Genomic DNA, 27,679 nt, shown 5'->3' on the forward strand with positions numbered 1-27,679 from the left:
CCAAAGAATTCTTAGTCTACTAATCAAAAACGACCGATTAGGCGATTAATCCAGTGGTTTTCAAAGTGGGGTCCGGGGACCCTCAGGTGTCCTTCTTCAAAAGGGCCCCCAGCAAAAAGGGGAATAATTTATTTTCACTATAATTCCACCCATAAGTAACACAATGACAGAATGTAGGACTATTTTGGTCATGGCTTTCATACACTTTCTGTAATAAAACATCCAAAAGCAAAAATTTCTATGGGGACTATGGGACAAAATCTTATCAAATGGGGGTCCGTGGTCTAATTTGTGTCAGTTTAGGGGTTCTTGAAGTGAAAAAGTTTGGGAACTACTGGACTAATCGACTAAGAGAGGGCAGCCCTGCTATCACACTGTCTCATGGCAGTTCATGAAATAGTCATGAAAGTGAATCTATTTGATTCTGTACATAGACACGAATTTCCCTTTTTTTCTTGATGCTCAGCACGACTTTCAACAACACGTGATGCATGTGTCAATTTCCGCTCAAGTCTTTTCAAAATAAAACTAATAAACCTAACTTAGTTAGGTTTAGGAATAGATCGACTTGGTTAGGCTTAGGCAACAAAAACTACCTAGTTAGGCTTAGGAAAAGATCGTGGTTTGGGTTAATATAACACCGGAAGTGCCGTACGGAAGTTAAGTGGCAAATAAATCAACTTTGACTTGTGGTTTCACACGGAACACTGTGTTTTTTACTTCCCGGTTTACAATTACGTGGATTAAATACAAATTGATTTCGTGCTGACCATCACAACAATTTTTTTTAATTTGTGTAAAAGAATCAATACATTAAATTTCATGAAATGCTGTGCGACCGGGCTACTCATATTAGCTATAATTCAAGCTCCACTGATAGCTCTTATGTGTACTTAAAGTGTGGTTGACACTGACATACAGTATGACGATCTATTTCTGTTTTAACCAATTGCAGCTACACAACATTTATAATACTGCATATTCTCAAATATATGTTATAATTTCTTACTTCTCTTTCTTAAGGGACTATATTTGCCACATAAAACTTTCAATAAAATAACAGAATCCCATTTTGGAAGTGAGATTATTGCATGGACCAAAGTGCAAACTCAACTTTTTTCTAATCCAATCCCTCTTTAAGCACATCGCCCCAATTGGTATGCGCTCAGCAGGGATGGTCTTTGTTTTCCAGCAGCAGCGCCTGGTCCCGGAATCTGTCCGGTTAATGATGCTGAGGGGCGGGGAGCAGCAGACCCAGAGAGGATGAGAGAGTCTGGCGGGGTGCCGACTGAGGAGAGGAGAGGAGAGGCAGCAGAAATAAGGCAGGCAGCGGTGAAGGAGGAGATGGACTCACACCTCTGAATCACAAGTCAATCTCCCAGTCGCTCACACCTCTGGAAAACATCTGCAGCCTCCAAGTCAGGCATCATCTCGGAGAGACCCGGGAGTTTTCTTCTTTTTTGGAGAGGTTTTTTGCTGGTGGCGCTCATGCACACAGACTGGTAGAGCTATACACCAAAAAGAGAGCAGGAGCTGGGAAGGTGTAGTTGCATTCCGACGCTCAGCATTGTCGCCTCACCTGCAGGAGGTCCGCTGTGTGTAATAATGCATACAGAGAAGTACTTACCTGAACTGGTGGCCGAGAAAAGCGGCTTGGACCCCTCCTTTGTGCATGCGGTGCGCCTGCTTGCAGAAGGTAAGTCAGGTATTTTTCAAGTCTGCATAGTTATTTAACAAGAGGCATTCACCCTGTTCCCTGCTAACTGAACACACCATTGCATTGCATTTCGGGGGAAGTACAGTGACCGAGCTTATTTTAACACAATGCCCTTGACTGGCTTTGCTTGATGGCTGTGAATTCACTGTGCTGTGTATTTATTTAATGGAGGAAGCTGCTCTTTGGCTCCATGTGGCCAGAACTTTTCTGAGGTTTTTTTATCCCATGGAGAGAAGAAATGCAGTGAGCAAGTAAGAAAGTATATATAGAGTGTGTGTGTGTGTAAAGTCAGAGAGTATGGTCACCTCTCACCTCCAAGGTCAAACAACAACCCAGGAAATAAACTGAAAAGTGTTCAAAGAGCAGTTCTCCATGCAGGATGAAAAAGGGTGAAAGGACATAATTGCTGTAATTGTGTGATTGACTGGATTTCAAATGTGCTGTTAATCTATACAGTGGATTGCCAGCTGTTGTTTATTTGCATATAGATCAGGATTGTAATACAAGCTGCATGTTGTCAGAAAGGACTTGGTTTTCACAGCAAACTTGACATCCTCCTATAGGGCTGCACTATTACGGCCAAAATGATAATCACAATTATTTATCGCGATTATTAATTGATTAAAGGGACAAAATATTTGAATTGCACTTTCATATTTTAATAAACTTTCACTTCCATATTGTGCTTCATTCCTGCTAATGTCCACATCTTAAAATAAGACTGATCCTTATTCGCAGTACATCTCCAAGAGGCAAAATAAAATGGTATCAAAACGTTTTACCCCAAATCAAATCAATGGAGCGCTGCTTTCACTTTCACTTCGTGCTACATTCTGAATAATTAACAAATCTTTGCATCAAAATAGGATTTAAAATAAGGTTCTTCTTCACTTGATTTCAGTGCATTTTCATTTTGCCCATCTGATCTACAGTAGATTACTCTTCTACTCTGGACTGCAGCCGCAACATTCAGGAAAGTTTTTTTGCAGGCTGTTCGCTAGTGACCCCGTGGGTCGTGCGACTTTGGGTGAGCTTAAGTTACTAGGAAATATCTCAGCTTCGGGCGGGCGGGTCAAAAAGTGACAAAGCAGCGTTCCGAGTAAGTTATTAATAACTTACAGAACAATCCACCTTCTCTTCCCCTCTCTCTGTCTCTCTCAAACACACACACACACACCAGCCGTGGTGGCAGCACATCATTTTAACCCATTCTGTGCAGCTAGAGGTTGTGATCATTTCACAGTATTTCTGTGAAATCACATTGTTTAGGAAGCGCTTGATTTGATGTGCAGCTGAGTTTTCTATGAGCAGAGCACGCATGTTAAATGTGAACATCGCAGTTGATCATGTTCCTTTAATTGTGGGAAGCCAAAATTGTGATTATGACTAATATTTGATTAATTGTGCAGCTCTACATGCTCCTTTTGGTTTTCCTGATTCAAAACCAAGCACACTGACCAAATATCATCATCAGTCTGATATCTTTAAGAACTCTACCTGAGACACACAGTGCAGTGCAGGTTGAGTATTTGTAACAGGAGTCATAAATTCTAATATGGCAAAGAAAACTGTTTAATATGCTATTTAGGTTAATGTAAGATTCATCTTCTCTTTATATCACTACTTATAATAACTGAAAACTGTCATCAAGGTCATGGAGGGGATTTAATGCCATTGAGGCAGATGTTCTAGTCTTTCTTCTGATTTCATGTTACAGTATATCTAACAGGGCGGTATAATCAGCTTCAACCTGCAGCATAAAGCAGCCTTGTTCTTCATGCTGCAGGTATCCTTGGTGTCATTCACATGCTGAGAATGTGTCACTTTGGACAGGAAACTCATCATCGCAAAGCAAACACAAGAACTCAGCTCAGCTCGTTCGGTATACAGATGTAACTTTTGCAGTTATCCAGTGCAAATCCAGACTATGTGCTCTGAAGGTTTGAGTGATGTGCGTTTTTATGGTGAATGGATGGATGTAAATACTTTACAGCTGCGACAATTAATCGATTAGTTGTCAACTATGAAGTTAATCGCCAACTATTTTGATAATCAATTAATCGATTTGAGTATTTTTTTAAAGAAAAAAAAGTTTTAATTCTCTGGTTGCAGCTTCTTAAATGTGAATATTTTCTGGTTTCTTTACTCCTCTATGACAGTAAACTGAATATCTTTGAGCTTTTGACAAAACGAGACATTTGAGGATGTCATTCGTTGGGCTTTGGGAAACACTGATCAACATTTTTCAACATTTTCTGACATTTTATAGACCAAACAACTAATCGATTAAATGAGAAAATAAACAACTGATTAATCAACAATGAAAATAATCATTCGTTGCAGCCCTAATATACTTTTATTCTAGTGTCATAGATCCCAAAGGTGCTCAGCACACATGGTCTACAGGACACTAGAAAAGCACTCTATGTTTAATTTGGTCATTTTATATCTGATATATTATGTTTTCATACAAGTACTTTCCTGTTTGTTTTCTAGTTGACTCACAATAAACCTCCAACAGAAGCCAGAAACACAAACATTTACAGTAATTTATATGAATCTGCAATTTTTAATTATTATCTATATAATAATGTTATAACAGTTTTTGACACATTTGTTTAAAGCAGCAAAGTCAAACTGTGTGTGATAGATTAATACGCTCTGATTAGACAGGGTGTTTGTGCGCTTTCCTCTTGAAATGTGTTGATGAGACACCTGACAGTCCCGCTCTTGTCGTTAACTGTGATGCAGATGGGATCATCTGTCACACAGTGCACGTTGCCAGATTTACTCAAGGCTGACTCACATAGCCAGGATACAAACAAAAATGTTTTGTCTTTATCATAATCCGTCGCAGTGAATAGCAACTAGCATGTTAAAATGTGTTGTGTGTTTACCTTTTTTCATGTTTTATTTAATTCAGTTAAAGCAGTTTTTGTAAACTTATGTACAGATTTGCAATTCACTTGCAGTTCCCCATAATGTACAATACAGTAGAGTCCTCCAAAATACAATATAATACTGAATCACAAAACACAATACATTGCAATAGCACAGCATGTGTCCAGTTTGCAAGGACACACAGTATGCATCATATACAATAGTGGGACAATGAGTATAATAAACTGTGCGTTCAGACAGTCTGGTATTGTCAACCCTAAAATGTTCAACAAAATCATCCGTGGGCAGCATGTGAAATACTACTGTTCATCATTTTAACCATTTTCACACAGCTGTTATCATTGTTGTCAGTGTATGCTCATGGATAATGCAGAATCATACATATCAGTGGACAGCAAGATAAACTGCCGTTTACAGATTTATAGATTCACAGCTATTTATCAGTGAATAACAAAGCATGTATAATCCTGCATTATTCACATCATGCACAGTAAACAGCATAGCATAGAATTACCATGGTCTCAGGTAACAGCTCCATATTTATGAAGGGAATATGTGTTTAAATGATGCTGTCTCTAAAATCATTTGTCTTTCTCTTGAGCAGATTTAAAGTGGTTTTAGAGGGTGGGTGGGGATAATTCTCCTTCAGAGCGGAGTGTGAGCAGGAGGTTATTTGAATAACTCTGTAAAATATATATTAAATACAACATGTATAACACTGTATATAGTAGTTGTTAACCAGTCTTCCAATTTTCTCCCAAAAACTGCTCCTTTTTGGACACAGATACTTCTTTTTTCAATGTTGCATGAGGCTAATGATTGCTCAAATTGTCATAAAAGACAATTCTTTCATGTGTTGCATCAGACACCCCAGGCAAAGACATAATTTTTTCATGCACTGGTCAATTTTGCGATTTTGGGCTATTCTGCTTCCATAACATGTCTTCTTTCAGACTAGTGGAAAGAAGACATATAAAATACTTATTTATGTGTTTATTTTACTACTTTGTCTATTTACGACTGTAGATTTCTCCTAAATTCAACAAAAGCTAGCATTAGATAATGCCTCATTTGCATATTTAAACATAACATTTCAGAAAACGTGTAATATGAAAAATAATTGTCTTGTGTGAATATTGAACTGGGGAAGTTTCATGGTGATATCTATTAGTTAAAATGTTTTACCCTATTCACCTGTAGCGTCTTCAAAATATACGGAATTTTACCTTTAAAGGCCGTTTTCTCAAAATGATCAGACTCTGAGCCAGAAATCTCCACTTCAGTAGCACTTACATACCTACCCGGTCTCACAGGAAGGAGTTTAAATACCACAACATTACACGGTCATTCCACTTGTCATGAGAATGTATTTTAGCCTTTTAGTCTGTCATTTGTACGCCACTTTTCACGTGTCATTTGTACGCCACACAAACGTCCGTAGCTAGATTCAGGCAAGAATACCACTTAGTTAGGTTAAGGGAAACCGTCATGGTTGGGCTTAATCTAAGTAAAAAACGTGTGGAAACAACGTAACACAACTACAGTACACATGTCACAAACGTCAATAAAAAACACGTGAAGACAAACGTCACGTGACGTAACTTACAAAACAACAACAACAACAACAACAACAACGGTCTCCTGGTTAAAAGTTGTGTATTTGCTGGTCCCATTTGCCTCCCCACCTGCCCACCATAAGCGACCTATCTCGCTTTTTATACTACATCACTAACTCTTACCGTAGCATTTATACACAGATGTGTTTACAATGCAGTCAGTACAGGATAGATGGCTTACAAATGACACGCCTTAAGCAAGAAAGTCGTATTTATTGCAAGCTAAATGCCATACCATTTATACACTTTTTTGTGCGAACGGGCTGTACATACATCAAACTTTCCAGTCTCATTCATATCTATATTCTGAAGGTTTTTTACAGAGGGGTTTGTTCATTTATCATGCATAGCCTGATTTATACAACATTTTATTCCCTAAAATGTATGGTTATTGACAGTATTTTCTGATTTATGAAGGGATAAAAATAGATCCCCTCTCTAAAAATCTTTGACTCTTACATGACAACAAATTGAAACAAGAATTTTGAACCTGGCTTTATCCAATGTTCAGATTTCTGTTCTGGAAATGTAAGCAAATTGGCACATATTTAATAAGACAATGCCTCATATTTTAACACAACATTTCAGAAAACTTGTAATACAAACAATATTTGTGTTAATGTTAGTAATCAACTGCAAGTTTCATGGTGATATCACAACATTTTTACCTTACTCACCTGTAGTGTCTCCCCTTAATTTGCCTTTGACTGAAAATGAAGCCTTTAATGGATCCCAGTGGTTTTCCTACCTGCCACATAGCTCAGCCCTGCCACGAAAAACCAATGGGATTCCTAATAAGGTGAATAGAAAAGCAGACAGCGAGGCAGAAGTGAGATAACGACATTGCTTGTTGAGAAAAACAAACTATGCATGTGCTATGTTTCCATTTTTAGGGGGACATTTCTCTACATTTCTTTTGCAATCACATCTAGTTTACATTGTCACTAAGCATTTTGACAGGGTATGTTATATCTCAAGTGCCCTCACAAGTGCTGGCACAGTGACAATACAAATAAATCTGCATGAGATTTGAAGGATGTAGGCTTCTCTTAAAGTTGAGTAGAGATATGGAGGAGACTCATGTCAAATAAAGCATAAGAGAGCAAGAGCACAAGAAAATCCTTACGTCTGTTTAAAGCTGCAGTGGGTATGAATGGAGCAAATACGATTAAAAAAAAGTTATATTTCAAAACGGACACTATATCATGACAGAAGTGTATATGACAGGTAATCTGAAAAAAAATCATGTGCCTCTGTGTCCTCCGATGCTCCTAATGACATCTGCAAGATTTCACAGACCGGATGAAAACAACCAATCAGAGCCGAGCTGTAGCCTGCCGTCTCTGAGCAGCTGTCAATCACTCGCAAACTCCGATCCAACAGTCAAACTAGTTACTGTAATGCCTATTTCTCACCTCAAATGTTTTCAGAAACATCTTGTAGTGTACTGTTTAGCTGTAAAATGAGAAAGTTTGTGACCCGGTAGCCATGTTGGGATCAGTTGAGGAAATACCAAGCACCGCCCACCAGCCGGAGCACAGCCAATAGGAACGCTCTCTCTCTGAAATGACCTGTGATTGGCCAAAGTCTCCAGTCATGGGCTAGATTTTTTAAAGCCTGAAAACAGAGCCATGAGGAGATGCAGAAGTCTAGTTTTCTTTCAGAACACTTGAATTACAACATGCTGAAAAGTTCTTATGGAATTTCTGCCCAATGATGCCAAAATCTTTCTGCCTACTGAAGCTTTAAGTTAGTGTTTTCACAAGCAAGACTTCATAATTTTGCCAGTGTAATGTCCGTTAAGTTAGGTATTTGGAGCTTAAACTGCCTTTGTCCCGAAACCCCACATTGTCTTAGCTCAAAACACCCTTTAATCCACTTAATATAAGCGTTTTGTTGTTCATTTCCTCATTGCATTTAGCCATTCACCTAACTTTTAGCACATGTTTTCATTCGAGCACTGAGCTGCAATTTCTTGTTTCTACACGGGAGAACATTTTCTTAGAAAGAGAGGAAGTTACCAGCAGTTAATTACAGTATTCTAGTCAGTTTCTGCTTGCACACAATGCATAAGTGAGGGTAAACTCTGTGCCATATACTCTAGGCTGATAAAAAATGCTCCGTCACGGCTCTATCGAAAACAAGCTCACACCACATTTTGGTCAATGACCCTTTAACTTTAATTAAAAAGAGTTGGACAATGCATGAACCCGTGTGATGCACTGCAACCACTTAAGTTTCAGTCAGCCGATAATGAAGAGCTATAATTAGATATTGAGATGGTAAACTTCAGTGAGTGACTGTTGAGGAGATCGTACTCTATACTCTGAATATATGAGTCTTTAAATGCTACTTTTTTCACGCTGCAGAATACAATCAATGTGCAAATACATATTGCAGGAGGCTTCCCTCAACAAATACATGCATGCGAGTCCTGCTTAGTCAGGAACTTCTCATTCTGCAATTGATTTGAACGATGCCTCACCGCAGAGTTCAGTTCTCTCTCTAAGAATTGATTTGCATTTAATCTACCCCTCTCTTACTTATACATAAATTGTTGCTCACATTTTCTGTGTAGCCATTATGGCCCGCTCAGTATCCAGCAGTGACCCAGCTCATAGCGACAAATAAACAGCAACCCATGTCGTGTGACCTATCAAAAGGACACAAAAATTACATTTCAGGAAAGTGATGCATTGCATTACATTCTCGGCATTTAGCTAGCTCTTATCAAGAGTGACTTACAATGAGTGCACGGGTCGAATAAGATTAGACTCCAAGGTCGCGAGTATTTCAAGCAACTGGAATGAGTGGACGAGCCGAAGCAGCAGCACTCAGACAATAGATTTTAGATATCAGGATATGTTATTGTTCCTCTTGAATGTTCACATATAACAGGAAAGTTCCAAATAAAGAAATAGAAATGGGATTGTTTAAGTCGAAACTAACAAAATCAGAGGAAAGTAACAGGAGTAACAGTGGCATCAGGTATTTAGGAAAGAAATTTAAATTACTGTCTTTATGATGCTTATAGTGTTTTCTCATATCTCATATATCTGTGGTTACATTTGAATGTGTTTTATAAATCACTTTCAATTCACTTGTGAGTGACAGATTGGAAGTGAGCGGTGTACTAATCATTAAACCACTACATGCTGATGGAGGCTGATGTGCTGTTTCATCCAACATACCAGTAATTACATTTACACAGATTGTCCCATCAGATAAGGAAATAAAGTGCTGCAGGGAGCAGGATGCCGAGTAAACACAATTAGGGCTGAAAAAAATAGATATACTGTACATTGCGATCATGAAGGAACAAATGAATGAATGAATCAAAGAATGAATTGGGTGATCAATTTTGGAAAATTATCATCTACAACAGTCTAAGAAATTAACATTTATAACTAATGACATATATGGAAAAATATGTGAATTTAATTGAACAGCACAAATTAATACATTATATAACAAACAACTAAAATAAATCCAATAACGTACAAAATACTTGTCAAACTATTTAAAGGAAAACTGAAAACTGGTGACTAACATCAACAGTACTGAGGTGAAGGCAGCGACCACTAATCAAAATACTTTGCGATGCTCCATGCTGTCGTGCATTCTGAATATTATTATTGATATTTCCTTCAAGAAAATTTAATAGCACCAAATGTTTAGCCATACAAATTATATCCTCTTATCCACCTCTTACCCAATGTCCATTTACTCCTTATCAAAGCCATGCCTCCACTATGCTTGTCCAGTGAATTAAACTGTAAGATAATGTGTAGAAGGAATTAATAAAACTTTACTTTGTCAAATAACAGAAAGCAGTATTAGCTGTGGTAATGCGTAATGCAGATAGGCTTAAAAATAGACCAGAAGTCAAAACAAACATATAGAATGTGCACACTTCTCCAACACAGTTAAAAGCACACATCACTGCAAATATACAACATACACCTACAAGTTATATCCACGTTGGTCAGGCCGGTCTCATACAACGTTCGTTGCTACAACTACGAAAAGTAATGCACTGTAATTTGTATATATCCCACAAAATCAATTTGTGTGTAATTCACTTAATCGTCAACAAGGAAATATAAACAGCAGCGAATGTTGCGTAGGGAGGAACTCGAGGTGGATGGGTGGGTCAAAAAAACACCGGACTTTCGCCCTGGAGACTGGTGTTTGTGTCCCGTGTGAAACCAGAAGTCAACGTTGATTTATTTGTCACGTAACTGACGCCACTTCCTGAGTTATTTTAAGCCAAACCACAATCTTTTCCTAAACCTAACTAAGTACTTTTGTTGCCTAAACCTAACCAAGTTGAGGTCGGAAGTTTATTTTGAAAAGACTGTATGCATTTAATGAGCAGAAATTGACACGCTTTATCTGGCCATTTGTAGGAAAACAAACGAAAAAAGAGGAACATCTTTTTCGTAAGATATCATACGAACCGTTGTATGAGAATACTTTGCATTGGCAGCGATATTAAAATGTGTAACAGCAAGAATGTTGCATATAATAACACAAATACCACACTGTATTCAGGCTAAGTATACCATATCCTCAGATATTATGAAGCATATCTGTTTAATTACAGGTGTGTATTATATGTATATTTAAGTCACACATATAACATGTATAATAATATCACACTGTATATATAAAAGATAAAAAAAGACTCTATACTACATATATTTTATAAAATAAAGAGAAATAGATCCTATAATAATGTATTTTGTATATATAATCTATCAGACCATAGACCACGTCGGCGACCAAAGTTTTCCATCCTGTCTGGCTTGTAAGTAGTCGTAATAAATAGATGATTATTGAAACACCATCATGATTAAAATGTGTATAATTTGCTTGCTTTTTAATATGTAATTTGTATGAATAGTAATTACTTTTTCACTTCACTGTCCATCGCACATTCAGCACACAATTTGAAGATGGCGTTATAATTAGATTGAAGATTTAATACTTCATCACTGTGTCAATGGCTGAATGCAATTTGCCTCGGCGCAGCTCAGTTAAAAACACATAAACAGCATGTGGCCAAACACTGGCGCATATTTCCAACCCCATGCAGTTACATTCATGAGTCCAAAGTGGAAAAAAGGACAAAGCTAATTGCACGTCTGCTGGTCCACTCTCGGCTCCCTCTTTCTGTGTCTGATGTGAACAAGCAATTAGGTATTGGAGAGTAATTAGATTGATTCATTTTTGCTCCCATTGTTAAGTCGTTCTAGATATTCAGGAGGCAGAAGAAATCAGAGAATAATGTAGCTGTCTAGAGCCTAATGGCAGCACTCGACAAAGCCTCTGTGTTTTGACCTCTTACTGCAGTTGGTGTAGCCGCCTACAATACAATAAAGCATATAAAGGAATAATCACTCAAATCTGTATTGACTGGTTGCACTGTGTAAATCACAACATTTTGGATGAGTATTTTAATCCACCAACAAGGGAGTCTTTAAACTCATTTTATTGAAAGCATAAAAGAAACAAGTGGTGTTCAGCTGTAACTTATGAAAAACAGCAATGTCCAAAATAAAACTCCCAGCAGCTAAACGTGATAGACGTGGGTTCAGTGAGTTCAACTATGTTTTTCTAGCAATTTACTATCTGCAGTTTTTCTCTAATGCTCGTCCATCATTTTGCAGGTTATTCAAGGTTTCCAGTCTTTCAGCCAGCTTTGCAAAATAAAAGATGAGCCGAGTGAAAAAGGGAAGGATGCTTACTGTGTGCGTTATTTGTCTATACACAGAGCACATGTCAGATATCAGGACGCCCTGAGTTCTATTTGTTGGGTGTGATGAGGTAGGATACGGTCTCGTTGTCTGTTCCGAGTGCACCGACTGAACTGGGAAAGAAAGCTTTTATGTGTTCTGTTCCCTATCGCTTGGATTAGCGTTCAAAAAGACTTAAAACTTAGAGAACCTGTCTCTTTGCCAGATTTTAAAGCTCCTAAATGATGAATTGGTTGGTATTTGTCACTGTGAGTATGTATTTTTAATATTTTGACACAATAATGTATTTATTCTATATGATTTCTTGTGGTGATTGTCGTTGTCTGTAACTTTTTATGGAGCTGTTTTGGCCAGATATCAATGGGTCTTAAAAATGTCAAACATGGGTTAAATTAAAATAATAAAAAAGAGGTTCATCTTCATGCTCTGTTTTATCCATACACTGTATATAAGAAGTGGACGTAGTCACCGTGATGTCACCCATTGGTTTGTGACCTACGGTTTTGAAGCCTTGAGTTGAGCATTTTGGCCGTCGCTATCTTTTTTTTTTGCAACCAGAAGTATGGGTGGAGCTAAGTACGACTGAACACTGAGTAAGACATTTTTAGGCGACCGAAATGTTACAATTAACTTTCATGAACTGAAAACTCACTGTGAAAGGGTTAAAGTTGAAAGACGAAAAGACAGACAACTTCCAGACCGTACAACGGCGTGGTAGCGACCTGTCAATCACAACGTAGCCACGCCCTAAAGCATACCCTGCTTTATGGTCTATTTGACTCTAAATGGGACCATAATTTACTAAATGAACATCATGCTGTATTGAAGAAGACTTGAAACTAGCGATTGAGACCATAAACTCGTGTTTACAATGTTTACTGAGGTAATAAATCAAGTGAGAATTAGGCTCATTTTTTCATAGACTTCATACATAGATTTTATGTCTGTATTTTAGTGTGTTTTCTATGGATCCACATTTCTCTGTTGACCCATCAGAAAAAAAACGTTAACCCCCCGGCAGTGTATTAAGAGACAATTTGATCTCACCAACATCATCTCAGAAATGAAAGCATACACGTTTTTCAAACGTATTCAGCAGTAGAGCAAAGTGCATGCTTTAGTAGCATGGACTGTATAGCAAACAACAACTACTGAAATCCAATAAAGCTACGATGTGAGGATAAACAGCCGAGCAGTAAACACATTATTTTCAACAAATGGGGCAGCTCCCATTCCCCCTTCTACTGATGTTGTTGGACTGCTTGCATGCTATTTTGTACTGGCAGTAGCTCAAACATTGTAGGACATTTATGTTTTCTAGAGCTTTTAGTGTATTCTAGTGTGTGCAAGTTGTGAAAGATTTCCCTTAATCAGTGCAACACAGTCCATCACAATAAGTCTATTCATGCCAAATCTCAATGGCAAATCATTTTTTTTTGGCTCAGCAATTTAGTACCTGAATGTTTATTACGGGCAAGTTGCTGAAAGAAGGGAGCCCTATTTTTTCAAAGATCTCAGTTAATAGTGAATCAAAATGCTACCAAATCTTTCTGATAGAAACTAATTTACTGTTATCATGAACTCAGTTTTGTGCATATTTATTGCCATTTTTACTGGTGTCCAGGATAAATGAACTTCAAACTGTTCCTCAGTCAGTGTTGATGCTCTGTGTTGCTGCATACAGACCAAAGCAGATGCATTTAACCTTAAGCCATGGCAGGCTGACTGAGCACATTTTCTCTTTTTCAGCAAAACTCGTACAGTTGCACACATTTATCTGGTAGCCGAGTTAAACCACAGTTTTGTTTTTTTCATTCTTGGCCGCTGAGCAGCTCCACTGAAGCAGTTTGGGCAGCGCAACGGAGGGGATCAAGAGCACCAGAATAGTCGCTGAGAGTGTTTTACTCATTCAGCTCCCCCAATGAGATTTTTTTTCATCTTGTGTGAGGACTGAAACCACTGACCTTCAAAGCACATTCGCGCTCCTCTGATCTTAGGCTCCCGTCGCTCCCTGCCTCATATTTGACAACGATGATACTGGTTTGAACGTTTCCCCAGATTTATATATTGTAAGCTCATTTTCCTCTTTCCCTGTCTCTCATTCTCACACACACAATCTTCTTCTGAGTTCACTGGCAGGCTGCAGACCAGAATAAAGGTGTTTCCTATTATGCACTGTTCCAGAGTATAACCATCTTCATGGGCTAGAAAAACATCATTACTTCATTCAAATGATAAGAACACTAGGGCCATTGGAAAGTGAAACACTTCCCAATGGAAACATAGCACAAAACAAATTGTCTCCCACATGCAGAAGACCAGAACTAATCATTGAGGATATCAAGAAACAAATGGCTGATGAAACCTGGAACTGGGACTTTACAATGAGCACTAAAATCACTTAAAATCCGAATGATGGTATGACTTATAGCTTGTTCACACTACATGACTTTAGCCCTGATTTTCCGCTCCCCCACAGTTTTTGGAGAGCCCAGAAAAAAGCCCCAGATCAGAGGCAAATCGGCGTTGGCTCGCTGCTCGCACATCGGCGTTCAAGGGTTATGCGTGAACTGTTCAAAGATCTAGCATGCTAAATATCTGGACCTGTTGGGGACTGAGAGCACAAGACACGGGGCTGTAACGATAGGACCTCACTGAATGTGTTGCATTTGCAACACAGAACAAAGTTGTTGTTGCACCTAGAGGAATAAATAGTAAAAAAAAGAGTGTTGAAACTGGTGGAAACAGGTTTTTTTCTGAACACGTGCCAACGACAACATCAGCAATGTATCATGGTATCATTTAATTTTCCATGTATTTCTTGCGTGTTTTCGTGACAAAACGTAGTTCGGAGAACTCATCGGGGATTCCTCCCGGTGAAAGATCTTGTAGTGTGTGACCTGCTGTCGCCAGTCAGTCATGTAAGTGTGAAAACCACAACGACTTAAAGACTCCTGATAACAAGACAGCAAGTTGGTGTAGTACTTTAAACTAATGACGGCGCTAGAGGAAAGGTCAAAGGATCTCCAAAGTTATTACAATTCATCCGCTGGGGACCATGAATGTATGTACCAAATTTAATGGCGTTCCATCCAACAGATATTTCAGTGGACCCACTGACATCTCCAGAGCCCCACCACTAGTATAGCTAAATACACATTCTCCTCCTTATGTACATACATACAGTATACTGTGTTTATATTTTCAGCTTGTCACCATACAGTACCCTGTATACTGTATATAAAGCAGAGCTATAGTTCAAAATATGCATGTGTTTGCACACCACGGGTTGTTTGATTTATCTCCTGAGGCAAGAATGCATAAATGCTATTTTTAAAAGGCACATTTTGTCAGCTCCTGCTACCCTGGGACACCTGTAGTGTAAAGTGTCACGTAGGCAGGTGTGAATCAGCCGTGTTGATGGGAATAAAAGGTTGGAGGGGTCTTTCAATCTGTTTACCTGTGGTTTAGCAAGAGGTTTTCAGGTACAGTCTGTACCCAGAGGCAGGCGATGTGGGGTGAGAGTGAGCATTACCATTTCACTGAGTTTACCTGATACAGTCCTTTCCATTACAGCCTCATTGCGGGACATGAAAATAAACTTATTAGTGACATAAGCCTGAATGATTTCATAACATTTTAGAGTCTGATTTCAGTGGCTCCAGAAAGCAGTCCTGAAAGTAATGAACACAGCTCTTTGTTCACTAAATATTAGTCTTCCATCTAGTGATGACTTCTATATACTTGATAACCCAAAAGGCACTTTTTGCACATCTCCCATTTTGACTCGCTCTAATGTTTTAGGAAGTTTTGCAGCTTTGGTTCGACTCATCTCACAGAGAAACTGCAAAAGAGTGGAGACAGCAAGCTCCAATTTAAGCGATCTTCCTCGGACAATCAGGCACAATCAGAGAGATTGTGTCACGCTGGAAGAAATCGGTGCATTTTAAGCTGTTGGAGTTTTGTCTTGGTGATCTCACAGACAATAGCAATATCAAAAAAAGGAACCTGGTGTAAAACTGAAACTGCTGGCCATTAGGAAGTGTACTAGTGAGTGAACTGCCTGGAACAGAGGGATCATTAAACTGGAGTTATGGATGTCCAGAAGGTCACGTCAAGGAAAAGCCTCAGAAGGACCCTTCGCTGGGAACATAAACTGGGACACTTTTCCTACAAGACAATATTATCTCCACACAAACTGATAACTAATCGAATTCGGAGATGTGTAACATGGATTTTAAAGGTAGATTCAGCCACTTATGAGGACATATTTCTGTCTGTAGTCAGTCTCCCTCCTTAGTGAACAGAAAAATAAATGCATTAATTCTAATTAGGGCTGTCAAAGTGAATGCGATTATAAAGCGCTAATGCAAATTTGTTTTAACGCCACTAATTTCGTTAAAGCATTAACGCAATCGAACTTTCAGAGGTTGTAGCGGGCTCAGTTTTAAAGCTAGAGTGAAGATACTGGTTTCATATGAAACTAGAAAAAACCTAAGAAACCCAGTGGTGGGCTTGAACCCAACCATGTCATACTAGCTTGTTGAAAGTATCCTACTTTATGAAAATCACATGCAGTTTGGGGCAAGTCATAATCAAGTCAGCACACTGACACAGTGACAGCTGTTGTTGCCTGTTGGGCTTGAGTTTGCCATGTCATGATTTGAGCATATTTGTTATGCTAAATGCAGTACCTGTGAGGGTTTCTGGACAATATTTGTCAATGTTTTGTGTTGTTAATTGACTTCCAATAATAAATATATACATATATTTGCATAAAGCAAGCATATTTGCCCACTCCCATGTTGATAAGATTATTAAATATTTGACAAATCTCCCTTAAAGGTACATTTTGAACAGATACAAAATGTGGGATTTATTTGCAATCGCATTTTAATCGCAATTCATCATGGACAATCATTTTGATTAATCGCGATAAAATGTTTTAATTGATTGACAGCCCTAATGCAAGTGTATTATGTTGCTCAGGGATAAAACATTTGAGCCATTTATTTGTCCAAACTTCTGCTCCGTAATGAAACAGTTTTTTAGCTTTAAAGCTTTGTCCACTGGCGGCTGACAGCTCAGATAAGGGTGAAGTGCTCCAGACTAAATGAACTCTTGAGTTTCAATATAGCAGCTCAGGAGCGGCTTGTTGTCCTCTTGTTCAGGACACATCTTTTATTGTCCAGCCGGTGTGTTGCGGGCTGATAATTGTAATTCCACTGGGTATTAATTAGCGACGAAGGCGGATTCCCGCTAGGTGGACAACAGATAGCTTCATTTCTAGAGCACTTAATGTATTGTGAGTGCTATAAAATGCATCAATCAAGAAATAACTCTGTTCAGGGTGTTCCTGTTGAGCTGAACCGGACAGTTAATATCCACCTCTCATCTCTCATCTTATTGTATTAAGGCCGGGGGCACACAAGAGCACTATTGGGCCAATTTGCACAAGATTTGCCCATCTTTCAAATTACTAAGAGGAATACTGCAGTTTTATTGGAATCAATGATTTGCAAATATGATCTTGATATGAGAGTTCACAGATCCAATCTTAACCATCCCAATTGACTTTTTCCCCGATAACATCCAGCATTTTTTTTAATGTTTAATCTGCCATCTGCGCAAGACCCGTGCTGTGTGTGGATCAGAGACTGCTGACAGCCCTCAAGAGCTCAGTTTGCAGCGAAGTGAGGCACAGCGAGCTGAGTGTGACTGTTTGCCTCTGTTGTTATTTTCGATTGGAATTACTGGATCATGAGATTACAGGGCCCGCTGTAAAAGGACACATCAGGAGTCAGCGGGATAATCTCATATCATTAAAGTTTGCAATGTGAGCATATTCACAGTGCAGCTGAGACATAAAAATAATAAGCAAAATATTCACTGTGTAATGCAATGCATAGTTAAATGTCTCCTAATGTATCCCCAGCCTGTTTTGTTTGTCATGCTGCAGTTGGCTCCAAAGCAGACTTGAAGATGTTGACTGATGATTTTTCAGTTACATAACAAACTAATCATCTTCTTGTCTGTTTTTTTTCCCGTTGTTTTTCTGCAGAGATTGAAAAGAATGAAGGTGATGAATTGAGAAAAGATGGTGACACGAAGAAATACCTAGATATCATCAGCAATAAAAATATCAAGCTCTCCGAAAGAGTTCTCATTCCAATCCAACAGTATCCAAAGGTAAGAGACACAACAGCCACGTCTTACGGCCTTTACACACCGGGGGCGTGACGAATAAACAACACATAAATGATATGTCTAGGTTCTTTTATTGTGAAAGGTAAGAACGGAAGGAGTGGATCTGGTCAGCACTACCTTTGTAAAGGAGTAATAAAGTTTTCCGTCTTGATTCGGACTACGGCGCCTCCGTGTTGTCGTTTCATAAATACAGGAGCAACTCAACCGGTTCTGCACAACGTGATTGGTTGATGCCTTTATTTACAGTACAAAAGCTCTGAAAATCAACCTTGTTCTGAAAAAAATTACGATGCTTTTTCGCCGTGTAATATTCACGTTCTTTGTGAAAGTATTCATGACAAAAACAACAGTTCGAAAAAATATACTGATGTGCAAATTAAAGCTGCAGTGGATCAAATTGGAGCAAATATGATTAAAGAAAGATATTTTTATAAAACGGTCACTTTATCATGACAGTAGTGCATGAGACAGGTAATCTGAAAAAAAATCATGTGACTTTGTGTAATCCAGCGTCCTTCGGTGCTCCTAATGGCATCTGCAAGATTTCACAGACCGGAGGAAAACAACCAATCAGAGCCGAGCTGGAGTCTGCCGTCTCTGAGCAGCTGTCAATCACTCGCAAACTCCGATCAAACGGTCAAACCAGGCAGCGCTGATCAAATATTAATCAATATTCTCTTATTGTAATGCCTATTTCTCGTATAAAATGTTTTCAGAAACATCTTGTAGTGTACTGTTTAGCTGTAAAATGAGAAGGTTTGTGACCTGGCAGCCACGTTGAGATCAGTTGAGGAAATATCCATATTGATTCATATTTGATCAGCGCTGCCTACAGTAGTTTGACCATTTGATTGGAGTTCACGAGTGATTGACAGCTGCCTCCGTTGAATGAACAGCCAATAGGAATGCTCTCTCTCTGAAATGACCTGTGATTGGCCAAAGTTTTCTTAAAGCCTGAAAACAGAGCCATGAGGAGGTGCAGAAGTCTAATTTTCTCTCAGAGTTCTTGAATTACAATATGCTGAAAGGTTATTATGGAGTCTGCCTACTGCAGGATTAATCGCACGAAAAAAAAACCACCCCTGGTCTGTAAAGGACTTTAGCCTAAAACAAAAAAAACACATTGCACCTATTTAGGGTCCTGTTTTCTATTTTCTGTGGATAGAAACTGACCAGAAATGGACATTTTCTGTATTTCCAAATGCCAGAACAGTAAAACTACAAGAGAGTGTGTGTGTGTGTGTGTGTGTGTGTGTGTGTGTGTGTGATATTAAACAATGATTCATTTTAGTTGTCAATCGGTGGACGGGGCCTCTTAGTGCAGTCTGGGCACTTTTGCTTCACCTCTTTGTACAAATACTTTTGGCACTGAAAATCCCACTAAGCCTCAAGCAGGCTAATAGAAAGTCACCAGGCAGTGTCTGCTTATTTTGATGTAGTCATCAGAAACACAAAGTTTTTTAGTGCAGTAAAGCACTTAAGGGTACGGTGAAGAACACTGACCATAAATCACCGTGTGACACAGTACGCCTTATTGTGACTTATGAAATGTCAGTGGTGACAAAGTTTGAAACGTGGCTTAATGAGGCAGCTCCATCAGGCAGCTATAAGCAACAACACGCAGCTGCTTGTGGAGAACCAAATAGAATCAAGGAAAGCTGCTCCACTGAGTTTGCATTCATACATTCATGCAACAGGCAGCTAAGAATAATAGCATTGGGGCAGCGACACAGATTGCAACCGAACATATTTCGATAAAGTAGGCTGTATTGATTTTTGTACGGTATATACTGCATTCGTTTTGTGACTGTGGGTAGACATACAGGACACAGGGGAGTCATTTTCTTTTCTGTAAATCCTTTCTGCAATACTGTCTGTATCATTTTCTTTCTTTTAAATGCAGTATATCTCTGTGTCCAGCTGTTATACAATGTTGCAAAATCATTATTTTTAAATCAATCATTTTTTTAAATCTCATCTGAAAATATACAGTATTGATTTTGAGATATATGTTGATAGTTAACCGATACTTGCTGCAACTGCTTTTCATTACATGGCTAATGACTATAAGGCTATATGATGATATGGGATACTTGGCATCCATTAGTAGCTAAAGACTATTAATGTTAAGGTCCCATAAAACAAAACTGCCACTCCTGCATTGTTACGATGAGTCCCTCAGTGCATGTTTCACTATTCATGCCACATTTTCTGTGTGCCAAAAAACAAATCTTTTGCTGGTGCATCTTGTTTTGGATGGTGCTCTGATCATAGGTTTGGGTGTGACCTTGGCAGCGCCTCCCATCATATAAAACCTGCAGGGCCTGTTCTTCGCTGTCAGTTTGCTACACTATTGCTATCATCATCAGCACTCTCTTCTCCTAAAATCTCAAACATTTATAGTCGACCGCTGCTCGGCTCTCTGCTTTCCACACACTGACACGTTTTGTCTCTGAGCACTCGTCTGAAATGAATCACTTCTGGTCACTTTCCCTCTTGTTGTCGCTGCAGGTTTGAGTGCTCAGGAAAGGAGCTATAGGGGAAGAGATCCTCGACAAAACACTGACAGCGTCCATTTTTCAGATTTTGTCCCGCGCACTCTCAAGTCGAGTTCCCTTCTGTGATAAGTCTTTGCTCCAACGTCTTGCTTCCTGATCTCACATCTCTTTCATTTCAGCCGTATGATGTTTTAAATGTAGCGTACTGCCTTATTAGAGAAGGACAAGAGAAAAGAGGATGTCAGAAGGGCAGAGCAACATTTAACGGCACCTCAGGAGCACAGGCTTTAGCCCAGTGAGCCCCTCAGGACACTCCATAGAAATCAATTTGCTGTTTCCCTCCTCAGGATCAGTGTTGAGAAAGTAATTAAGCTGTGTTCAGGAGCCCCTCACTCAATTAAATAGATTTCAAATCTATAAAAAATGTCAATTGAGACAGTTTCTTGGGGACAGAGGACCCACAATGACTCAGGGATGTCTCTCTGTACTTGTGTTTCTGCCTCATTAGGTGCATTTTCTGCCCAAACTTTACACCATTTTTCGTTCAAAAATATTTACTAATTGCAAGCATTGAATTTCTCTTGAACTTCCAGCACACATACTGGATGTAGGAATCAACATTTTTGGGAATGGCTCTTCCAGAGATTTCTCGCAGATGTGAAGTAGTCATCATCATCATCATCATCATCTGCGATCACTCGAAGTTGAGTATGACGGTCCTCCTCGAGGGTCCTTATTGTGGGTCTTCAAAATGGCAGAAGAGGCCAATCCTGGAACCACAAACTGTCTTGAAGTGTGTAAGAGGAATGTGGGAGAGCCTGTTTGGTGATGACCATAGACTGTGTATAAAGATAGACGACATGTCTCCACTTCCTCCCACTGTACAGAAGTGAAGCCAAAACATCTCAGATACGGGTGCTGCCATCTTCAGATTTTGATTTGGAGCCATAGTCTGCGCAGTTGTGATCGGGCAGCGGTATTAAGGTCACCTGCCAATCATGGCGTCTCACACCCTTTTTATAGCATCAAATAACTAATTAACACTTGAACATACATCAGCATGATAAGAACTACCTAAAATGACAGAAACCATCTTCAGGAAAAAGTTATTTGACGTGTACTTTGACTTTTTATTTTGGCCCAAGTCCCATCCGTTAACATGGAGTGGGCGGGCTTTATGACCTATACTGCAGCCAGCCACCAGGGGGCGATGAAGATGTCTTGGCTTCACTTTTGAGGAGCTGTCATGTCGTCCATCTTTATATACAGTCTATGGTGGGGACTCTCCTTTCTTTGCTGTTGCTTGACTCTGGCAGCCTTTCAGAGATCGTCTACATAGTAGAGTGTGGCCCCTTCATGTAAACTGTTTCTACATGTGGTTCTGTTTTGAGTAAGGTCTTCCCAGTTAGAGCTGGTTATGTGTAATCTTTTGAGGTTGATCCTGATGTTGTTCTTGAAACACTTTTTCTGTTATTGTTGGCGGAGGTGCGGAGGAGTCTGTTGGGGGCTGATGGAGAACCTTGGTCTTTTTAATGTTCATGGCCAAAACCAGGAGTGTGTACGCCTTGGTAAAAGCATCAAGTATGCAGTATTTTCCTCTTGGAGATTAGAAATTGGCAGTACAATGAAATGATTGTAGATAGAGTACTAGAGAGTGAAAATGTTGGCATTGTATTGTATGTTTCTGCAAACCACGGATACGTTGAATGTGGATGTTTTTGCATTTGGTCAAGGCAAGTGAAGTAGTACAACGAGCTTAGCGCAGAGCAAGTCACGTAGTATATCTAGTAACCGTTATTGAAAGTTACGTGGTATAATAAGGAGTATAACAAGCAAGACAGTCCTCTAAAGTCAGGTCGGAGTGATGGTGGATGGGTCAAACAAACACTGGAGTTTTAGGAGTGGAGTCCGCTGTTCGTGTCCCGTGTGAAACCAAAAGTACACGTTGACTTTACGTTTACTTTACGTAATGTTGTTACACTCGTTAGGTAACGTGTTAGGGATAATGTACAGCGAGCAGGTCATTGTTGCGAAATAAACCCTGACAGAGCGATGCAGGAACCTGACACGTCTTGCATCGCCCTGAAGGGGTTTATTTCACAACAATGACCCGTTCGCTGTTCATTATCACGCTTATTACACGGCTACTTACTTAAGAAATCAATAACACAAAAAATGGTCCTCCAGAGTCTGACATCAGAACTGCGGCCATAGCAACGGTCTGTTATACATAGCAGCGTAGAATGCCGTGACTCACCAATCAGACTTGAGTATTCAACAAAGCCGTGTAATAATACGTAAGAAAGTGCAGTTGTTATTTATTTACGCTAGTTATGTTGTTACGGTCGTTAAATTACATTGTAACGTTATTATTTTAACACATACTACGATCTTTTTTCTTACCTTAACCAAGTACTTTTGTTGCCTAAACCTAACCAATCCTTTCACAACGTTAACAACGTGGCATTGTGCGTATCTGCAAGCGTGGTACGAGGTCGATATGAAACGTATTTGTGACACGTATTTGTGGTTCAGAAACGTCGACATTCAACGTATCCCGTGGTTTACAGAAACGTACAATGCCAACATTATTTCTGGCAAATGGGTTAAGTCAGCTCCTGGTTAATAAAAAAACAGTGGAGCTTGGAGTCAAAACACCGAAGAACCACTGAGATAAAAAATGTTTATTGTGAAACAATATACTTATGATCGTTAAGGCACAATACTCGAGGAGACACAATACAAGGCTCGAAATCCTGGTTCTGTGTAATGAACATAATAGTGCCAGCTCTGCAAGGTAAGCAAAGCAGTGCAGTGCAGTCCGGGGGGACGGAGCAGTCGTCCAACAACAACTCCTGTGACCTAATTGCACAGTCAGCACCCCACAAGACACTGCAGTGCCACTATCTTAAACATCTCGGTAACACTGCACTTTCAGTTAATGATAATTAGCCACATGAAGACACTCTTTGATCGAGTGCATGCCCCGCAAAGAGGACGAGACAAAAGGAAAAGTAATGCAGAGCTTGGAAAGATGAGTAAGACGGAGCACACAGCAAATACCTCACAAAGTTCAAAAATGTTGAAACTAAGCATGTTTTCAGACAAAAATATGACTGTATATTTACCATGAAAGTGTGATAATACTGTGTAAGAATACATGTTAACATATTCATCACACCTGCAGAAGCTTTAACAGCTGACAGACTAACACACAGATTACTTATTATATCAGTTTTAGTTAACACTTCCATAAAAACATACTGAGAGTCACTAACTAATCGGATTTATTTTACTTCACACTGGAAGTTCACTTTGTGTCACAGCTCTTCAATAATGTCCAGACTTACTTTCTGTCACCGGTGGCTAAGTATAAAATGTCATAAATCTGCTCTTTCTCGTTTCAGCAGTCTAACCATGCTCATTCGTGCTTACAGCTGCCATCTTGCTGCAACGTAATTAAATGCAAAGTAATTAAATTATTACTTGGGAGAATTCTTCCGCATGGTTTCGGATTTGACGACGTGACACTTGGAAGATTAATGTCGTCTAACAGTGAAACAACCAGTACTGATGAAATCATTCTTCATGGTATACGCTATACTGTCGGCTGTTCTCACTGAAGACATGTCATAGCAGGAAAAGCACAGGTGTTGTTAATAACATGTGAGGGAAATGTGGTATTAAAGGTTGACATGAATATAAACTGAATGACATGATGTCATCTGTTTGAAATGTAATCTTTATGAAAGGTAATTCTACAGTTTTGCAATCTTTGAGAAACAGATGTTGTAAGCATTTATTTCCCTGCAGAGAATGGGAATGGATTCAGAGTTATCAGTTCAGCTATGTGTTAGATTTCACCTGTGCATTAATTTCCCTTTTGATTAGATCACCTGCAGTGGAGGATGTTGACACCTGGCACAGAGAGGTGTTTGATGATTGTCTGTACTGCTTTATAAGGCTGTATATAACTCATTACAGGGCGTTCACTCACTACTGTAGGAGTGACGCCATGCGTGCACACTTTAAAAGATCTTTAGGACAATCGATAGACAAATGTTTTGTGCATTCTGTTGCCTCTCTCTCATTACTCTAGACAGCAATTTTAAGTTGCCTCGATAAACATTAATTATGGCTGCATTTCATTGGCTAGTTTTGTGCATGCTGGCTTAAGCTAAGTTCACACTACACGACTTTCACAGTCGTCAGATCACAGTACTGTTCACACTACACAACTTGCTGTCTTGTAATCAGGAGTCTTGAAGTCGTTTTCACACTACATGACTGACAGGCGACAGGAGGTCACACAATATAAGATCTTTCACTGGGAGGTAATTCCAGATGAGGTCTCTCCAAACTACGTTTTGTAACGAAAACACGTGGTAAATACATGGTAAATGACGTGATACCATACGCAAGACACATTGTTGATGTTGTTGTTGGCACGTGTGTTCACAAAATATCCTATTCCACCACTGTCCACACTCTTTTTTACTATTTATTCTTTTAGGTGCAACAACTTTGCTCCATGTTGCAAATGCAGCACATACAGTAAGATCCTGTTGTTACAGGCAATAAAAGATTAAACAGTAATAACAGAAAGTTGTAGTGTATATAACATTGGTTGTATAATTATAATAATAAAAAAATAATAATGTATTATTATATATTATAATACAGTAGGCATAACAATAGACATAACTTCCTGCAGCTGACAGGGGAAATCAATATTAACCCTGACTATGAAGCTTAGCACATAACTCACTATCCTGTTAACTTTACAGTAAACTTTTTTACAGATGCAAAAATACAAAATCATAATTAATCATAATATTATATATGATATGACATGGTTGAATATAATAAAGTCTAGGCAGTAAAATATAGACGGTGGAGCCTGAGCATACTGTAAAGTCAATTTTATGATTTTCACTGTAAAATCATGAGTGGTATATTGTATTTTCCAACTTTATTTTCTCACAAAATCATTCGCCATCAACTACAAAGCATCTGTAAACCAACAATATATTATACATGTCACACTGCTAATAATACATTCAGCTGTCAGCATCTGAAATTCATTATTAACTACTCTCTGGAGAGCTGACACAGTAACAGTTTACTCAAAATAGGATTAATGCTTAACCCAACCTGCCCATAAAACTATACATTTCCACGACTTCTATTGTATAGTTAATATTTACATAATTAAGAGTTAACAGTTTTAAGTTAGTTTTGTGTTTTTTCAGTGTGTTTCGTTGATTAGATACTAATATCAGTTGAAATTTCAGACTAAAGCTGCTGTTTAAAACCTGGCAAACGCCTCCTGTTACAGCCCAGCCTTGGTGGTATGCATCATTTACAGGGGACGACTTGTGCGTTTTGTGCACCACTCTCTGTAAAATCGACATTAGGTTTGTTGTCGTTTTATAGCCTGTCAAGATAAAGAAAGTTGGCCTTGGCGCATTGCTCCAGTGACCTTCCCATCACTTTCTTTAATCTCCTCTGACGACGGGATGAAACCTTGAAAACAGGTTGATCTCGTTTAACAGCAGAAGAGGAGGTACATCTGTACCTGTCCCGTTTTGACATGTAAACAAATGACACCGTCACAGTGCGCTTATGGAAGCCTCGAAATTGTACACACGAGATCACTATTTACTCAGCAAAAAATATGATTAAGCAGCATAGTCATTTTCATTATGGCTTAACTAGAATTTATCCTCTGCTGTTTAATGAGACAGCTTGATTAGCATCCCATAACCTTGGGGCATGAAATGGATTTTCAATGGCTGATACTGTCTGCTTGTCTGGGTCCAGTGCTGGGACTACTCTGCATGTGTGTGAGAATGTAAAATTATTTCTGCCCTTTTAATTAGAATCACTTTGGTTAGAAACAAAATTGGCATATTTTCGCTTTTGTCAGATTTAAATAAGCTAATTTTTAAAGTATTACCTCTGTGGGGTGTTTGCTTTAACTATCCATTCTGCAGGTACATACAGTACAGCGCCCACAACACATTCAATTGTATTTTTGTCCTTGTGGGTGCCACAATGTTGTGTTTATCAGTCCTTGGTTATTGTGACCTTTAAATAGTGCAGCAGCTGTGCTCTACCCAAAGAGGAATTGTATTTTTGTCTGCCCGAGATGTCAGTGTCCCAAAGAAAGGCCTATCATGTGGAAAGGTGTTTTGCTTAGATAAGAGCTGAATACAGTAGAGGGAGTACAGAGAGTGAATTAAAATTAAGCACTTGTACGATAGCGTTCCACTCTGGGATTCCTCTGAGTCAGTGTTTGTGTGATGACTGTGTCTGCCACAATGCTGCTCACCAGATATAATAAGATAAAATGCCTCCCCATGTTAAAAAGCGCCCCACATACAGAGTGACCCAGCTCTATACTATATATACCAACAGTGTTTTCTGTACATAGTGCGTTCATTCTGGAAACGTGACAAAATCGAGTTAAATGTCAGCATGCAGCACTTGATTTTTTTAAGTGTGCTGTTGATTGACACTATTGTCCCACAGAAATGGAGGAGCTGCTCACAGCTGGAGAAAATTAAAACAAATGTAATACTGCGTTCTCGTTTAACTGGGAAGTTGGAATTTCAACTGGAACACCCTCCTGAAGTCGGATTTCCGACTCAGGAAGTCGAACAAACCTCAAAAAAGCTGTAGTAATATACTGTTTATAGCACTTATGTCTTATTAGTGTCTCAATAAATCAGTCATACACACAGTATTGTCCGACTTCTATCTGTGGACATGTTGCTAAAGTGTTTGTATGCACAAAATACTGGAGTAATGCTTTGTTATCAACTGGTATTGCTATCAATGGCTAACCTGGCTGGAGTTTTCCGACTTGTAATGGAATGCGGTCAAATCGGGTGCGACGTCATTCCCAGCTCTGACTTACGATTTCTGAGTTAAATGGAACGCTGCATAACACTTGGTGAGACAGCTACAGGAAGACCT

General features: G+C 39.1%; 1 protein-coding gene across 3 annotated transcripts in view; it reads left to right on the forward strand.

Annotated features, from left to right (window-relative positions):
- The first annotated feature begins 1,003 nt into the window (after positions 1 to 1,003).
- khdrbs2 (KH domain containing, RNA binding, signal transduction associated 2) overlaps positions 1,004 to 27,679 on the forward strand; it is an 86,794-nt gene continuing 60,118 nt past the window's right edge. The window contains exons 1-2 of one of the 3 annotated variants that reach the window (XR_012595229.1): positions 1,004 to 1,696; positions 18,055 to 18,182. Coding sequence is in view for 1 of the 3 variants with exons in the window: in XM_074646368.1 (XP_074502469.1) it covers positions 1,606 to 1,696; positions 18,055 to 18,182 (219 nt within the window). In the remaining 2 variants the exon portion in view is untranslated. The remainder of the gene's footprint in view (positions 1,697 to 18,054; positions 18,183 to 27,679) is intronic. The other 2 variants (XR_012595228.1, XM_074646368.1) reach the window with 2 other exon arrangements.

The sequence above is a fragment of the Sebastes fasciatus genome, chromosome 9 (assembly GCF_043250625.1).
Source record: "Sebastes fasciatus isolate fSebFas1 chromosome 9, fSebFas1.pri, whole genome shotgun sequence".
Taxonomy (NCBI): Eukaryota; Metazoa; Chordata; class Actinopteri; order Perciformes; family Sebastidae; genus Sebastes; species Sebastes fasciatus.